General features: G+C 41.2%; 2 protein-coding genes across 8 annotated transcripts in view; both read left to right on the top strand.

Annotated features, from left to right (window-relative positions):
• Window positions 1-5,512, top strand: part of dck (deoxycytidine kinase) — a 253,223-nt gene extending 247,711 nt beyond the window's left edge. Inside the window, exons 4-8 of the mRNA XM_085792856.1 lie at window positions 2,013-2,206; window positions 3,337-3,484; window positions 3,645-3,760; window positions 4,137-4,236; window positions 5,257-5,512. Coding sequence (XP_085648982.1) covers window positions 2,013-2,206; window positions 3,337-3,484; window positions 3,645-3,760; window positions 4,137-4,236; window positions 5,257-5,283 — 585 coding nt within the window. The 3' untranslated portion in view covers window positions 5,284-5,512. The remainder of the gene's footprint in view (window positions 1-2,012; window positions 2,207-3,336; window positions 3,485-3,644; window positions 3,761-4,136; window positions 4,237-5,256) is intronic.
• Window positions 5,513-8,104: 2,592 nt separating this feature from the next.
• LOC146977003 (electrogenic sodium bicarbonate cotransporter 1-like) overlaps window positions 8,105-18,795 on the top strand; it is a 38,448-nt gene continuing 27,757 nt past the window's right edge. For 4 of the 7 annotated variants that reach the window (XM_085792854.1, XM_085792850.1, XM_085792855.1 and 1 more), the window contains exons 1-3: window positions 8,105-8,519; window positions 13,339-13,412; window positions 14,813-14,995. In XM_085792854.1, the coding sequence (XP_085648980.1) occupies window positions 8,500-8,519; window positions 13,339-13,412; window positions 14,813-14,995 (277 nt within the window). In that variant the 5' untranslated portion in view covers window positions 8,105-8,499. The remainder of the gene's footprint in view (window positions 8,520-13,338; window positions 13,413-14,812; window positions 14,996-18,795) is intronic. The other 3 variants (XM_085792851.1, XM_085792849.1, XM_085792853.1) reach the window with 1 other exon arrangement.

The following is an 18,795-nucleotide window of genomic DNA, read 5'->3' on the forward strand; positions in this document are numbered from 1 at the left end:
ATAAATAAATGTTTCACAATGAACCTATCAGTCTGTATTAAATGTTATTTAGTTTGAAGGCAAGGTTTGCAAGGTTCATCTGATGGACATCAAGGGACAGATTCTCTAAGTTTTGCACAGCTTTTACTCATGCTAAACCTGCACAGGCTGAAGACCCCCTTCACATATTTCAAAACCAAACACAGAGAGACAGATTGTGCAGGTTTAACAGGAGCAAAAGCTGTGCAAACCTGAGTAAATCTGGACCCTAGTCTCATGCTAAAATTGACTGTAAATTCACCTTTAAAGTTGGTTTTTTTTTTAAATTTCCCCGGGGGAGCATGCCCCCGGACCCCCCTAGGGGGTCGGTATCTTGTCACCTTTTTTACCCCTGATGAGTTTGCACCCCTGAGAAATGATCACTAATGCGGGGAGTGCAGTGCAGTGCAGTCATCCACCCAGACGGATCAGAACAGAACAGAACAGGATGTGCTAATGGATTAAATCAGCTTTAATTAACTCTAAAAGTCCCAGGTCCAGTTTGAGTCCATGCACAGCTGATATGATTTACTTTACATTTTCATTTTTTGCTCCTTCAGGGGAACTTGATCCTCCATGATCCTCCTGCAGCCCTGTGGCCTCTGCCACTCAGTCAACACACAGCAGACAGACAGTCACAGAGCTCACGTTCAGATAACTGGGGAGAGAGTCTTCATCTGTATTTAGAGCGCAGCAGCTGCCATCTGTCCAACTTTATCTGCGCTGGTCACTGTTAAACCACCGGCAGCAGCACCAGTAGCTCTATGACCAGTAGAAGCAGCAGCAGCAGCAGAAACAGAAACACACCCAGAGGAACAGATGGTGGGATGAACATGCCATCATCAGGGCAAACATCCAACACAGCTGCACCAAGCCTATAGCCTCGCCCTCCGGCCTTATTTATATACTGTATAATACAGTATATAGCTGTGGCACTAAGCAGGATATGCAGGTGTTTGTTTAATATACTGTATGTATTTTGGATTATCACACATGATAAAGAATATTTAACTAATGAGTTAATTCAATTTGTAAATATTGTTGGATTTTTGTTTTTACTGTGTAAATGTAAATAGCCTATACTTTATTTACACAGCCCTTTACAACAATCCTGTCAGTGTACCAAAGTGCTTTACAGCAGGTAATAAATAAAAAGAAGAATAAGTAAAAACAATTTAAAAAAAAAGAACAGTCAAAGCAATAAAATACAACAAAATCAAATAAGATAAAAGTGTCATCATGCTACTGGGTATTAAAAGCTATCCTAAATAAGTAGTTTTTTTAGCCTAGATTTGAAAAAACAATATGCATTTCACTGAGTCCAGCTTGAACAGTGAGAATATTATTTTTAAATGATAAAGGAGAAACAAAAAGTCCCCACAAAGCTCTGGTTTTTGTTCCTAACGTTGTGCAAATGTCACTGTGCTGCAGCACACTGTGTGGGACAGAGTAAAACGATAGGGGGGTTATTATCAGTGCAGTATGTAGGACTGCTGCTCTAACAAGGCTTCTGGCTGCCTCCACCTTTCTGAGCTTTATAATGACTTCATCAGTCTGGTCCGGCGCCCTCTGCTGGACATTGACTGACAGTGTGTGTTGCTGAGTGGAAAAGAGAGTTTTTAGAAAACTTGCTGGAGAAATTATTGGTTGTGCATGTTTTATTATTATAAGTTAAAGACAAAACTAAAAAGATGGACAGTAGGTAGGAGACAGCATGTACTGGGGATTAAAAAGTATAGGGTTCAGTTACAACAATGTCAAACAGGAGCAAAAATCTGAAATTATTGCATTCAAGTAAAGGTGAAGTCTTGAATTTCAGATACAAAAGTATTTTTTCCTCCTGTAGACATGAAGTCTAGTTCTAATATAATTCTATTTCTATGGCCGTGTGCCGTCTGGAGACTTTTTAAAACAGTGGATTGAATATTGAATTAAAGATATTAAGTTAAATATTGAGCCGTAACTCAAGACTTTTGTACTCGCCGGCGCTGCAGGAGCTGTCGGCGTCTCAGCGGAGCGGAGGGAACATCCTGCAGATGATGTACGAGAAGCCGGAGCGCTGGGCCTACACCTTCCAGAGCTACGCCTGCATCAGCAGGGTGCGCGCCCAGATCCGCTCGGCCAACGGGAAGCTGCGGGAGGCGGAGAACCCCGTGCAGTTCTTTGAACGCTCCATCTACAGCGACAGGTATCAGACGGTCTGAATGCAATGATCAGTCTTTAATGTTATTTAACCGATCACTAAGAGTGAATTTACTGTCTGGGTGAAATCAGTGTTTGAATCATCATTTGATCATAAATGCTGAAAACTAATTTATCAGTTTTGATAATTCAAGTCAATTTATAAACAATAATTTCTCTGGTTTCAGCTTCTGCAATCTGAGACTATATAGATGATCTCTATAATGTCAAAACTTGTTTGAAAGCAAAAGATCTCTGGTATAATTGTACTTTTCCAGCCAGTTTTCATACAGATTATTATTATTATGCTACGACATCTAACCTCATTATGTGGTGTTGCATTCAAGTCAGTCAGTGTGGGTTGCTGAATATTGACACTTTTTAAAGCAATTAAATGACCAAAAAATACCTTTTCATTAGGGATGCACCGAAATGAAAATTGTTGGCCGAAACCGAAAACCAAAAATGAGGAAACCAAGGCCGAAAATTTTCGGTGGCCGAATTTTCGGTGCATCCGTACTTTTCATATTTACAATAGAAGTGTTACTTTGCTGTTTATCGTCTGACTGAAAGGCCCAACTGATATTAGGGATGAAAAAAGTCTGATAACTGATCAATCAGCCAATATTTATCATGTTTACAAACACTAACATTTTTTGCAGTGATCCCACTTGTGACAAATCAGTATTTGAGGCTCGATATTTTGCTGTTTAGCATCAAATAACTTTGATTTAATGTGCAGCACTGCAGTAAACTATGGACAATGTAGGTAATAGAGATAGAAATAGGTAGAAAAAGGTCCAAACGTCTCTAATGAACAATGGCACACTTTGTTTTCCTACAGTTTTGTGAGGATTGAACCTTTAGAAATGAGATAAAACCACAAAACTGACATTATTTTACACAAACATGATTTTACTCTAGTGGATCAACCAATGACAAGACATTATTCTACATTAAACCAGACAGTTTGTAGTTCACCTGCAAAGTTTAAAGACTCTTAACAACCTCCTTTGAATGCACTTGGACATTTTGATGTTTCCATAATGAGTAATCTGTGCATATAAACACTAAACCTCAATATAATTTACATTTAACATGTTAAATAATAACCCCTGTCCTGTCCTGCTCCTCCAGATACATCTTCACATCCAACCTGTATGAGAGCGAGTGTCTGAATGAGACTGAATGGTCCGTGTACCAGGACTGGCACGGCTGGTTGCACAACCAGTTTGGCAAGCACATCGAGCTGGATGGTATCATCTACCTGAGAGCATCACCTGAGGTATTGTCCCAGCTGCTCGCCACTGCTTTTGTTATTCTGCTGCATCTATTTGCAATGGAAATCAACCTTCTTTATCTTGTATTAGGCCAGAGGAAAGAATGTAATTAATGCAAGTGAAAAGGTGCTTTTTAGTCATTTCCTTCCTTTTTCGTTTGCGTAGAAATGTTTAGAGAGACTTCACCTGCGAGGCCGAGAGGAGGAGCAGGAAATCCCTCTGGAGTATCTGGAGAAGCTGCACTTTAAGCACGAGAGCTGGCTGCAGCACAAGACCATGAAGTGAGCAAACACACACACACACACTCTTTTATGCCATGCACGCTCCAAATACTGTGCATTTCTATGAGAACAACAGACAGATCTGTGTTATAGACGAGTCACTGACCGACTAGGGCTCATTAGAAAGAGACTCCATTCATCCACTGACCTGAGGGCAGCTCAGACTCTGCAGCACTTTGATCCATGTGACCTGTTCTGCTGCTGCTGCTGCTGCTGCCGTCACCATGTGAATGTGTTTAAGAGACAGCAACAGACAAAATGTCAAATAAAGAGCTTCTTCTCCTTAAAGGAAATAACATTAAGAATCATATAAAAGGAGACAGACAGTGGACGATTGTCAGTCACTAACGGCGTGTCCCCTCATCCGTCTGCTTAGGACGGAGTTCGAGTATCTCGGCGACGTCCCCGTCCTCACCATGGACGTGAACGAAAGCTTTAAGGGCGATGACGCCAAGAGAGCCGACATGATGGAGAAGGTGAGTGACGGAGAAAAAAAATACTCATGAATAATCTCGACCACTTCGACTTCAAAGTGTCACATTCTATCCATCTTATTTGACAATTCAAGTTAAAGGATTTTTATTTTATCTAAAGAGAAAAAATACTTTGCACATCTATTTGTTGGACAGGTGCATAGAAGGAGGACGAGTAGATCCACAAATGTACTGAATACACAGACTCCTGCATGCTGTTAACTTGCACAAAAAACTTTTAATGGCTGCAACGGTTATCGTGACCTTTTCAAGCAAAACTCCCCCCTTTTTTTTTGCTTGAAGTAGGTGACGGCCCCGAAAAGCTGCGGCTATTAAAAGTGTTTTGGTGCAAGTCTAACAGTGTGCAGGAGTCTGTCTTCAGTGTTTATTTCAGGATTATGCAGAAAGAAAATGCCTCATTTTAGATGAAACTGTGACTGTGAAGCTGTGAAATTGGCTCCTTCTCCACCTGCTGCAACACTAAAATGCTGCTTTCATACTCATTTATCAGAAGTAATCATCTAATTATATCTAGAATATGACAATAACAACATTAGGACTAACTCCAACAAATTAAATTGAACAAATGGATGTCCAGTATTTATAAAAAAAACAAAAACAAGATTTTTTTTGTAGAGAAAGTTTGTTCTACTTTAATAATACATCTTTATTTTTGATATTTATGACAAAGGTTTATGGATATGGAGTTTATGTGATGAAAGTTTTTAAGTTTTAGGAATAAAACATGTTGAAAGTGCATTTTGTAGAGAAGGTTTTGCATTTCTCTGTGTGATCTTTCTGATACCAACACCTCTTTGGGTTTCACCTCTGTTAATGAGGCTGCAGAGCTGCTTGTGTAGCAGTTTCATGTTGATGGTAAACACAGTCAAACACAGGAGCTGCTGTTTTTTTCCAATGGATCCAGTTCCACTCACAAAGCTTCGTACAAATGACGTTAACCTGCGACTTTGACTTTCTAACTACAGATTAAATAACAGTTTGTCTGTTGTCGCTCTGTTTCAGGTCCGTGAATTCTTGAGCACATTATAACGATGGAAAACTACAGACAGCGTCCACACGAGGGGAAGAAGTGGATGAAGCGTTAATTTTTTAATTTTAGAGACATGAAATTAAACCTCAGCAGTAATATTTCTTCTTTTTATTATTGTGTGTGTTTTTTTTACAGTCATTCTAAATGACTTGTCATGTTGGATTTTGTTTTTAAAAACTTTAACCTCTTTTTTCTTTCTTTTTTTAAAGCAATGTTTTCATGAATTTTGTATATTTCACTGATTCTTGAGAATTTGGATAAAACAGGTTTTATTTTTGAAAATAAAAAAAATCAAACATTAATAAATCTATACTTATATGTTTATAGAACAAATTCTCAGCAATCAACTAATGATTCGGTGCAACCTCCTGACTTTGTAATTTTTTCATAAAATGTGTGTTTTTCAGGCCATTACTTAATTTTTGTCAACACAGTCAGACACAAGAAAAAGGGAATTATTGCTATTTATTTGGTCTGATATAGATTTAGAACAGTTTATAGAATATGCCTTTACCTTAAGTACACAATATTGTTGCTAAATGTTTAATATTCTCTTTTAATCACTTTTTATGCTGTTTTACGTGTGCACTTTGAAAACTCTGACATCATGTGAGTCTTATTATTTGAATTAAATATAGGAAATGACAGTTTTGAACACAAATTAACACATTTTTGGATTTAAAGAAAAGGGCTCCTTTAGTACACCACCTGCTTTGGAATAACAGGTTGAAAACATACTATTTCACAACAAAAAACAAACTTTAATCTGACAGTGGTGACGGAGTCTGACAGTGGTGACGGAGTCTGACAGTGGTGACAGTGGCTTCACCCTATAGACACCAAGGTCGCATCATTGCGACAGGTAACATTGCTAAATAAAACAGCCCATATCTTTAAAATCTACTGCCTCATGCTGTTACTGCTTGGTACCACTAGTTGCTTCAGCTTCAATCCTGACGTCATTTGTGGGTGTGTTTTTATGCAAAATATCTGTCATCTGGGCTCCCGGGCCTCACCATACTTCCTTAAAATGCATGCAACATTTTCATCAGTAAATCACCAAGTGTATTCAATTCTATATTTAATTGTAAGTACATTCAATTAAATAAAATAAAATAAACATTTTAATTATATTATGAAATGTGACCAATGTGAATATGTGAAACATGGCCTAAGTGTAGAAGAAAAATTATGTATATTGTTAATAAAGAGGATAAAGAATTATTACACATCAAATTACTACTAATACTGTTTATTGTAAACATTAATTATTAGGCTTCATTATTATATTTTAGCCTCCATTGTGGATGATTTGGATATTTTTGTCAACACTGTCATATATGTGTCACCACAGTCAGACAGAGAACCTGACAGTGTTGACGTCTGACAGTGTTGACAAAAACACAGTTTTTTTTAGATAAAACGCATGAGCTCTATACAGGAGCCATTTTGTTTTCTCTCTGTTGCTAGCTAACTCTGATTCACTCTTAGACTGCTTACATCTGTGTCATAATCTAGAAGAATTTTCCATATACGAAAGAGACAGTGTTGACACGTCATGTTTGTGACACTAGCAATATCAATAAATATGTGAAGATTATTGGAAAAATAGCAAACTTATAGGAGCCTGTGTGATGTTATGTCATTTAGTGGATGTAGCAGAGTGGAAAGGGGTCCTCAGGAATACAGCTGACCATGTAGTTGCCTGATTTAAAAGCTTATTCATAAAAATCTGACTGTGTTGACAAAAACCTGGGACGCATTTTTGGCAGCCACAAACTTTAATTAAATATTTTTGAAAATCCATTGATTTTAGTTTTAAATGCTTTTTTAAATTTGCTTGTTCATCTCATATATATATTATGCATTTTAAATAACTTTTTCACAGTTCAATATTAAATTGAAATAATATGAACTTGTCAGAGGACATGTGCTTTTGTGGGTACTGGCCTTGTATATAATCAAATAATTAATACAAATATCAACAAAAATATGGAAAATGTGTTATATTTGTGCAAAACATTATCAGATGATCAACCTTCAGTATTCTAAATCAGAAAATGTGATTAATTTTCATAGATATTGTCACTACTCTTAGTGGGACATGTTTTTGCCGAAGTCTCAAGAATCAGTGATTTATCAACACCAGTTTTGCAAATATGGATGTACAGTGTCATTTTGTGACAATAAACTTGAAATTAAGGAGTTTTTGACTCCTGTAACAATGAATCCTGTGTCTCAAATCAATGAAATATTTAATGTAGTTAAAAGTTGATTATTCTATAACACATTATCCAGGTGAAAGCAAGTTGAAGTCTCAGCTCTGAGACTGTGAAGGTTAACCAGTAGGTGTCGCTGGTCTCCACAGCAGCGCTGCAGTTATTCCTGTCCTACATTACCTGGTATCTACAAGAGGATTTAGGGGGAAGTTCCTTGGAAAAGGTGTTTTAATTTCACCTGTAGAGCTTCATAATTAAAAAGTACAACTACAAAAAGCATGAAGACTTTAATACATGATTGTAATAAGTGATGTGTGTATAAAACCAGCCCTCACTATAATAAAAAAAAAGTCATGTTATTGTTTAAAATGTTAAGTTTAAGAAAAAAAAATCCACATGAATCTGTTTTTTTCTCCACATTATCAGATGTATTGAATTTCTAATGTGCTTCTTTTTTCAGATGCAAAGTGGAACAACAGAGAAACCGTTTGACAAGTCTCTCAGTGTTTGGTGGAGTAACTTTCTGACCTCCACCCCCCTGGTGGCGTCACGCAGGAGGAGGGATGGCACTTTAAATATGGAAAAAGACACGCTGCGTCTCAGAGTCTCTCCACACACGCTCCTGGCGAGACGCACAAATCAACCTCCACCTCCTCTTTTACTTTTTTTATTTTCTATTTTTTATTACTAACTTAAATTCCACCGGGATGTCAGCCGAGCTCGGCCTGGCCACGATATGAGGATTGTGTCTCGCACCGTAGATTTGATTTGTAGAGTCGAGGAAATCGCTCCAGCGAGATCAGCGAGCTGCTCCAGCTGCTGGACTGACGGACCCACTGACTCCTGCTGCTGATCCCCCTGTGGAGAAGAAGCGCGACAGCTAAAGACCAGAAGAAGCCTCTCAGAAGACCGAGAGCAACGTGAACGCAGCACGGAGACGAGGGGGGGGAGACACCAGGCTGATCATCTGTCTCCACAGGCGAAAACTTTGGCACCATGAGTTCCGACAAGAGCAAGTAAGTTAACGACGTTTCCTCTCTTTTTCTTTCTTTCTTTCTTTTTTTGTCACCTCGTGTGTGTGTGTGTGTATGTGTGTGTGTAGTGTTGGAAACTTCACCTTGTGGTGCGCGCAGTGAAGCCACTTCCTGTCCAGGTGGGACAGTGTGGGCTAAATGAGACGTCAGGTGAAAGTGGTTCTTGTGTGTGTGAAGTTGGACACATTTTGGAGTTTTTACGCGTAACGTGTAATTTGAGCTGCGTCCGTGCGTAAATCTGCTCCACCATCATCATCATCATCATCTGGCTTCACTTTAGTCTCTGCTCCACTACTTCTTCTTTTTTTATTATTATTCAGTGAAACTCATGCACGCTGCTATTGTCTTCTTATTGTTTGTGTTGTCAGGCTTTAATCACGTTAGGAAACACTTTCATTCATTGTGTTGCACCTTTGCGGCTGCAGGCAGCTCCTCCTGTCTGTCTGAACGGACGCTAATCTATTTTCCAAGAACCTGTCACGTCCAATTAGCGAGACGCGGCAGGTAGCGCGCAGGGCCAAGTGGTGCAGGGCAGGCAGCTCTGTCTCTGGCGCAACTTCATGAATAAAGCCGTCAGTGTGTGTGTGTGTGTGTGTGTGTATGCATGCCTCGCGTCGCCTCGCGGGCCATGCGGTCTGGGCGCTGACACCCCACAACCCCCCCCTTAAAATAAATATCCACATGGCAGCGTGTGCGTCCAAGTTGCGCAATGACGCGGTTGCCAGATCTGCAACAAATCAGGGAAAATCTACGCGTCTGTGGTTTCCTCATGAGTTTGTTAGAGTCAGATATGAAAACTTAGGCCAAAGTATCTACTCAACCCCCTACTCCCAACCCCCCAACCCAGATTACTTACTGACTGACTGTCTGTCTGTCTGACTGGCTGGGTGGGGCTCAGTCATACCAGTGTCCACCCCCTCCTCTCTAAAACCAGTGAGTGAAACCTCCTCTTTGCACAAACTGTAACATCTCGACTTGGCTCTATTGTTTCTTCTTGAGGTTATGAAATCTGCTCTGCAACCAGGAAATATCACTGTTGTTATTGTTCTGTTCTTGATGCTGCGGTGGGAATCTTGAATGCTCCTTTTGTGCAGCTGATTGATGCGATTGTGACTCAGCAATTAGAGGCTCGTCTATTCAGGTGGGAGCTGTAAATGTCAAGGTGTAGTTACCCGAGCTGCAGACAGACAGACAGACAGACAGACAGACAGGCGGGTTAATGACATAAAGAGTTCATGTACATGCTGTCTGACACATGACAGGTGTCCTCTCTCACCCGTCTACTGGGACATAACTTGGAAAATCATCAACCAGTTCTGATGTTTGAACCTATAAACTGAAGTTTTTTTTTTTTTACATAAGTTTTGTGTCTCGTTGAACTCTAGGAAACACTCTCACTGTTTTCTTATCTATTTATTGATCTGATGATGAAATGAGAAAGCATAATAAAGTGTCCCTCCAGCGTCACTCTTCTAAATGACCTGTTGGACTTTCCTCCAGAAGAAAGAAAGACAGAGACAGAGAGAGTTTCACAATAAGAGTCTTTTTGACTTTTCCCACATGGAGTTAAACATGCTTTACAGCCGTCGGGGAGAGTTGAGTGTTTGATGGTCACAGGACGACTTTAAGCTCCATAAATTATCATCATCATCATCATTCTTCTGCTTGGAGAGGGAGAAAGGGAGGGAGGGGGGCACCTGACAGGGGTTGGGGGGGGGGGGGGGTAGTTGTTAGTTGGTTGGTTGGCTGCGTCATTCTGTAAAGAGATGGGGATGATCCCTGATCCCGAGCAGCTGATCCCGGCTCCTCACGCACCAACGGGTTTATCCAGCCTCATCAGGTCACAAGGAGCAAGAAGCAGCGAGAAGACGGGTGGTTGCAGCTGGTTGCTCCGACCCTCAGCAGCTTCTGAGCTTTTTTTTTTTTTTTTTTTTTTTATTGATAATCAGTCAGAGGAAGTCATGACAGGAAATGAAAGAAGATCAAGAAGATTTCCTTACACTCGGAGACGACGCGGCATCTTATCTGCCGTCGTATAGATTCGTTTAGACTTTCCTGACCTGTGCTGAAGAGAAGATCAGAGTTTGCTGCATCCACCTCCATCTTTCTCTCTTGCTCTCCTTCTTCACCCCCCTCCCTCCTTCCCTCCCTCCATCACAAACCAGTTTAATGTGAGGAGTGATTAATGTGGCACAATGGCCGAGCTCCAGCCACCAGTGAACCTGCAACATGAGCTTCCTCCTGCTGCTGTGTGGCCGACGAACAGCTCTGACGACCCCTCTCACTGTGACACATGACCTGTCTCCACACACACACACACACACTCTCTGGTATCACAACACTAGGGGTGGGAATCTTTTACCATCTCACGATTAGATTCGATTCAGATTTTTTGGGGCTACGATTCGATTCAAATCGATTTTCGATTCAAAAACGATTTGATTCCTAATGATTTCTGCTTCAGTCTATCGGTGTGCAAAGGATCCTCATGATCTACTCCAGTCTGCTTTGCAAGACAGAATGACTAAAGTGTCTTTTTCACATTTATTGAGTTTTAAACATTTATCCATGCTTAGATGGAATAGTTGAAACTGTTGCATAAAAGCAATATCACATATTGTTTAAGTAGCAAAATTAATAGTGCAGTTAAACATGCTGCCTTTTCAATTCTAGGGAAATGGAGGCCGACAGCCAGCAGATTTGTTTCCTTTTTTTCCTTTTTTAAATTTAAATTAAGATTTTGGGACATTTTATATCTTCTGAATCGTATTAAATGAGAATTGCGATTCCATTTTTTTGGCACACCCCTACACAACACTGAGATCCTCCCAACTCATGTGCACAAGTTTTTTAAGAATGAACCTGAGCGGCTCCACCTGTTTTTTTTTTGTATTTGATAGATTTTGAATGCGTCTCCTCTCGGTGACACATGAGATGATACAAGTGGAAAACATTTCCTCCGCCTCAAGGGAAAAAAAGATGGCACACAACACATAAACACACACAAATGAATGATGTGCAGGCTAAATGACAGCGTTGACCGACTCGACACGGCGCCGTGTGGGAACTTGACCTCCTCCTCCTCTTTTCCTTTTTTTTTTCAGCAACAATGAGTAACAAAAGGAGGGTACACAGGCTAATCACTGTATTACTATTACTTGTAAACTTGGCTCCAGGCCCAGACATCCCTCCTCCTCTCTCACTCACTCATTTGATCTTGGATCTGTTCTTTTGGCTTCAACATCATGTCCACTATCTGCCTCCTGTACCTCCGTCTCCCTGAAGGCCTGATAGATACCGTGTCCACTGGGGAGACGGAGATGAGCTCGCAGCGCAGAGCAGAGCGGAGCGGAGCTGGAGGAACAAGTTGTATCTTTCCTGACTTTGTTTGTTTACTTCTTGCTCCCATCCCATCTCCTCGTTCTCTCTGTCGTCTTCACAGCGTTTTTTTTTTTCTCTCTCTTTCCAGTAGCGAATGGAAACTGTCCAGATGTTTATTGACATTCTTGATGTGCATCCACCCCCCCCCCCCCTCTCCAAAAAAAAAAAAAAAAGAAATCAAATATTTACATTTTGCGGTTTCGCCAGAGTTATTCTCATGGAGCTGCTCGGTCAGATTGACAGATGATGAGCCCCCTAATTTGATACTGACACGCTTATGTCGTCTCAGACCGGCCTGAGGGACTGGATTAACTCTTTAATCTGTGTGTGTGTGTGTGTGTGTGTGTGATAAAGGCTCAGAAGAAAGAAAACTATACAAACATGTTGCACAGTAGAACAACAGTCTCAGTTTCAGGTGCATTGTTTTTTTTGACTCACCTTTGGGGTTTCCATCGCTCCTTCTTCTCACATCCTGGATCTGGTCCTTGCTGCAGGACTGGAGGAGCCACATTCCTCTAAAAGCTTCCAGGAAGGTTGAAGCTCGATGATCAAGGGAAACTTCCTGGGCAACAGAGATGGGCCGAGCTTTGATGAGACCTTAGGAGTAAACATGAGGCCTGCTGTCTGTGTGTGTGTGTGTGTCTGAGTGTGATCCAGAACGCCCGGTTTGACCGCCATTCATAACAATACGGCTTTATCTTGCTCTAATTAAACTCTGCTCTGTATTCATGTATTCATACAGTCAATGAAAGAGAGGAGCTCACATGTAGGTGCAGGTTAAAGCATGAAAACAGAGTTTATTTCTATATATTTTTCTACTTTTTTTTATTCCAAATTGTACATTTAAACCAGGAAGAAGCAGAATGAATGTGATGATGTATTAATATTGATCCCTATTAGCCATTACTTCATCGTAGGAGTAATGGCTGTTCTTCCCGGGGTCCCTACACACCCACAATTAGTAAAATCAACAACCTAAAATTAAAATTAAATTAAAATGATTCGGATATTGGAAGAAATAGTTGAAACAATTTAAAAGTCTTTTGGGAAAAAAAAAAAAACGAATAACTAGGCTTATAAAACTAACAAAAGTGTAACATGTGGTGTGTCTGTCTCTTTTTGTTCTGATGCCACAATGAGACATAAATAGTTGTCTGCTGATACTGAAGCTGCTGAGCAGGAAACATTATCAGGATTATGTTTCATGTGAACCCAGATTTTGATTTTAATCCACCTGAGTATTTTAGTGTCATTTGTTCAGTTCCTTGTTCAAAGTATCTGTGTTCAACTAAGTTTCTGTAACTGTTCATTTGACCCTGCTATATGTGTCTTTTTAGAAATATGAAGGTGAAGAAAGAGAGACGCGCCGTCCTGTCCCGTGTGATGACACTTGTTAATGTCTGTTTTTGTTTCCTTGTAGGATGGAGGACGAGGCGGTGCTGGACCGAGGAGCGGCCTTTGTCAAACACGTCTGTGACGAGGAGGAAGTGGAAGGTAACGTTTCACTATCTGACGGAGACGCCGTGAACTTTAACCTCTCTCCTCCCTCCTCCCTCCTCCTCTTTTTTAATTAATTTTTTTATGTCAATATGTCTCTCTGTGGTTTGTATCGGCATCAGATTAGACAGGATGAGTAATACCCAGTTTATCCAAACACTTCAGAGCAGTAAAGACGTTTCCTTCAAGTGTCGTAATCCCGTCTAAAAGAATTCACGAGGAGACGCCCACGTGGATCTAAGTGACACGTTCACATGGTTCACAAATGAACTCTTATGAATGTGCAAACAAGAGGGAGCGCGTCAGAAAATTTGGCTTCGTATCAACCACTGTGTATGTGTGTGTGTGTTTATGTGAGTGCATGCACTTACAGCTATAAGACCTGCATGGGAATGTGTGTGAGTGTGAGTGAGCACACTGTCAGTTTCTTGCGACGAAGCAGGAGCGACCACAGCCACAGTGAAAGGGCATTAAAGGGATAGTTCAACATTTTGGCAAATTGGCCCATTGCCATAATCGCTATAGTCATAGCAGTAGGTTTAGTAAATTCATGCAAAACCACTAATGCGTGTTGCCTTCAGGGACAGTTTTTTGGCAAGCAGTCTCTGTATTTACCTCTAAAACAACTCTGTCTGGTAACGTTCTGTTATTATCTCACAGCGTGGTGGATGTGCAGGTCACAACTTGTCCACCAGAGCGTTTTGGAGTTGTTGGATTGTGTATTTGATGAGTTTGATGAGGGAAACCAAGAAATCCCATTAGCCTCCGTAGCGTAGCTCTGAGCAGCTCACGGCTCTGCTCCGCCGTTCAAAAAATAGCTTGCACCGACAAATAAAGGTAACGAACCTACTGCTATGACTATAGCGACTATCTGCCAAAATGTTGAACTATCCCTTTAAAACACCTCAAGGCATGTTTAGTTTAGTTTATGGTCTGCATGGCTGAATGGAAAAATAACTTGGGTCAGTCAATCACAGTGTTTTTAAGAGCCCCCCCCTCGTCTCCCTCCACCCCTCTCTGTCTCTAATTGCTTCCTGGAGAAATTAAGTCATCATTTCCTGTACGAGCTGCAGCAGCGTAGGAAGTCGTTGGCATCTCTTTAGTTCTTCTCTGTGACTGACAACTGGCCGTATCTCTTCCTGATTGGGGAAATAAGCAGCAAATTGTCGAACTAATCGGTTCCATCATCAGCACGCGGCGCAGAGGAAGAGTCCGAGTTTTTTTTTTCATACTTGAACCAAACCAGTCGGGCCAGTCCTGCTCAGCGGGTTTGATTGACAGATTAACCACCAGCGTTGAGGATTAATGTGATTTTCCTTCTCGCTATGGGTGTAATCTGACCTGCATTTCTTTTCTTTTTCTTTTTTTTTTTCCTTCTCTCTATTGTATTGTGTTAGGTCACCACACTGTGTACATTGGCGTGCACGTTCCCAAGAGCTACCACCGCAGGAGACGCCACAGACGCAAGTCCAGCCACAAGGAGAAGCGGGAGAAGGCGGAGCACAGCACAGAGGGGTACAAGTCGGACGCGGACGGGGAGACGGCGGATGAGTCGACGACGAACGTCCTCAAACCTCTGAGTGAGTTTCTGGTCCTCAGTTGAAACAGTGCAGGGAGGAGTCAGTCGCTCACTCACTCACAGGAGTAAAGGGATAAATCTCTCTGAGTTGGGCGACGGCCAGCAGCCGGCGTTCACCGGCAAATCACAGGATATCAGTGCTTCTGTAGTTAAGTCATTCACACAGAGCGGGAAAAGGCCTGGGTGGGGCGGCCAAGAAACAAGGGAGGTGGGGGGGAACTGGGAACATGTTGAATACTAATCTGAAAATGACACAGCATTGGCTTAGAGTCTATAAAGTCAATACAAGGAGGGGGTGTTACCTGTCGCCCTGATGATTAACACGATGCTGTGTGGGATTTGTGAAGCAGGATTCACAGGCGATGATAAAAAAAAAAGAACAGAAAGAAAGAAAAGAGCAATGATTTAAAAAACTAAACTAATGATCACATGATTAAATCTGTTAAATAAATCATTAAAAATCAGAATAAAATAAAAGTAGATCCACCAAACGCACCTTAAGGTCGTGGTGGTGGTGGTCAGCCTGCACACTGCAAAAACTCAAAATCTTTCCAAGAATATTTGTCTTATTTCTAGTCAAAACTAATCTCTTAACATTTAAAATGAGACTCGTCACCTAAAAATAACTTGTTTTTAGATAATTTTCTCTTGTTTCAAACAAATTTTTTACTTAAAATAAGTAGAAAAACCTGTCAGTGAAAGCAAGTTTTTTGTGCTTAAGAAAAACTTGCCCCACTATCAGATTTTTCTACTTATTTCAAGTGAAAATATGCTTGAAAGAAGTTTTAAAAAGTGTCTAAAAACAAGCAGCTTTTTAATGTGATGAGTCTCATTTATAGTCAAAACAATCTCATTACACTTAAAATAAGACAAATATTCTTAGTAAGATTTTGAGTTTTTGCAGTGCAGACCACACCAGATATGTCTCCTGATATTGAAGCTTAGAGAAGAGTCACGGAGGAGCCATTAATCCCACAATCCTTTTCTAGAGCTGGAGGAATCATTATTATAATGATTATGATTATGATTATTATTATTATTATTATTATTATTATTATCATTACTACTCCAGAAGAGAGACCTCAGATAGACGAGGTCAGTTTGACCCCATGTGTCTCCAAGTCCAAGAAGAGATGATTTCCCATCTTTTATCTTCATTGAGTCTCTCACCTGTGTGTGGGATCTTTAAGCCTCTGCTCCAACACAAAGCCGTTACAAGACGTACAATTATCACAACACTGGAATTCAACACTTCAAATGGTCCCAGACTGGGAAACCAGCACAATAGGGAGGATTTTCATTCAGCAGCAGTGGTGGAGGTGACTATTACAGTATCACAGAGAGAGACAGACAGACAGAGGGATAGAGGAGGTGTAGGTGGGAAAGAGGAGGGGTTTACCTCCCAAATCACGAGGGCGTGTTGGAGCAGAGCCACAAATCAAGAATTATGAGGTGTCGCCAATCATCCTTCATTTAAATAAAGCTTTAATCAAACACCACAAACAATACAACAAGAAGAAAGAAGAAGGAGGGAAGGAATTTTCCACTTAAACGGTGCATGTTTGAGCCAGATGTGGAGAGAAAAGCTAAAATATGACAGGGTGAAATGGTTTTGTAAGAAGACACAGCACTGAGTGGAGGAGTTGAGTTTGATTCACAGCAGCTGTCAGTCTGTGATTTGTTGTTTTCCTCAAAACCACAACCATGAGGCGCTGAGGCGAAAGTTACTCCTTTTTTTTAAATTTTGTTTTGTTTTGTTTTTCTTTTTAAATGCAAACCTCCTCTCACTTCTGACTGGAGCTTTACACCCATGATTCTTGTGGCGAGAAGAGACAATTGTGTGAAAAAAAAAAACTGAGTCTTTTGGGAATTGAGGAATCCAGATTGGAGGCAGCCGGAGACGTCGCGGTGCGGCTCAGTGAGCGTAGCCGAGGAATCCGCATCTGTTTCATCAACCGACGGTCGAGTCTCGTAGCAGCTGTTGCAGCGTTTAGTCAGAACCTCGGTGGTGCATGATGTTTTTCTTAAAGGGATAGTTCAACATTTTGGCAAATTGGCCCATTGCCATAATCGCTATAGTCATAGCAGTAGGTTCATTACCTTTAATTGTAGGTGTAAGCTATTTTCAGTGCGGCGGAGCGCAGCAGCTGGCTGCTCAGAGCTACGCTATGGAGGCTAAGGGAATTTCTTGGTTTCCCTCATTAAACTCATCAAATTCAACATCCCAAAACTCCACAGCGCTTTTGTAGACAAGTTGTGACCTGCACAACCACCACGCTATGAGATAATGACGGAACGATACGAAACGGAGCCGTTTTCGAGGTAAATACAGGGTAAATACGGAGACTGCTTGCTGAAAAACTGTCCCTGAACGCAACGCGCATCAGCGGTTTTGTATGAATTTACCTCGAAAACGGCTCCGTTTCGTATCGTTCCGTCATTATCTCATAGCGTGGTGGTTGTGCAGGTCACAACTTGTCTACAAAAGCGCTGTGGAGTTGTGGAGTTTTGGGATTTTGTATTTGATGAGTTTAATGAGGGAAACCAAGAAATTCCGTTAGCCTCCATAGCGTAGCTCTGAGCAGCCTGCTGCTGCGCTCCGCTGTACTAAAAATAGCTTACACCTACAATTTATAGGTAACGAACCTACTGCTATGACTATAGCAATTATGGCAATGGGCCAGTTTGCCAAAATGTTGAACTATCCCTTTAAGATGCATGAGGAAAAACGATGAATCTGGGTCAATCAAAGGTCACGTAGGAGTCGGACGGACATTTCACCTGTCTCGCCTGCAGCTGCTGCAGCTTTTTCCTTTAGCGCAGCAGAATCACGGTCGTACCGGACGACGGCGGCGACTAATCCCCTCACTCACTCTGCTGCTGCTGCTGCTGCTGCTGCTGTCTCTGTCTCCTCTGACGCTGTAATCCTCCTTTGTTGTACCTCAGGCTCAGGTGTGAACCAGCCCAGGTGCTTAGTCATTCAAAGATGTCACGATACTATAAGAGTTTTGCTCACATTAATCTCTGTCTGTCTGCGTGTCGTGTGGGGCCTTTGTGATTACTCCATGACTCACACGGAGCTGGGTCACAGGGCCACAGCGTGAAGGTAAACACTCAACACGACTAAAAACAAAACCGCAATGCACTCTTTATTTTTTCTTACATGTTTTTGTTCTGCAGTTTCACACCTGTTCCTGAGCAACTGAGGAACTGATAGATTTATCTATAAATTGTGATTCAGGTTTGTGCGTCGGCCCATTTGTGATAAGAGTTTTACAACTTGTGTAGAGTTCAACTTGTTCCTGTCGGCATCACTGAGGTCCTGAGTTAATGCCCTTTATTTACCCTGTAGCACTAACAGTGTAGCTGGTTGTCCGTGCGCTCGGTCGGTATCAGACTGTCAATCAGCAGGCGGTCGGCGGTCAGACAGAAGTGGAACCAAACACAGAAGCAGTTATGAAGCTGAACTGTGGTTTGGTTCACTTTGGTTTCACTCCCTAAACACACACAAACACACACACACACTCAAACACACACACACAGAGCGCCTCCTGCTTGTTTCTCATCCTGCTGCTGTATCTCTGCTGCAGATCTGAGCTGTAAACAGTCCTGTAAGGTTGAATGCCGGGGCAGAGCCGTCTGCTGGGATCAACACTTTGCTCCACTATAGATTTCCATATCCACCTCTTTGCCCTTTTTTAAAAATGTCATTTGTATTTTTTGGTAACACTTTACAATAAGGGTCCCTTAATTAACCCTAGTTAATACATTATTAAGCATTAATATATAAACTAATGTGTT

The sequence above is a fragment of the Trachurus japonicus genome, chromosome 12, assembly GCF_045865225.1.
Source record: "Trachurus japonicus isolate A0001 chromosome 12, Traja_1.0".
In the NCBI taxonomy this organism is placed as follows: Eukaryota; Metazoa; Chordata; class Actinopteri; order Carangiformes; family Carangidae; genus Trachurus; species Trachurus japonicus.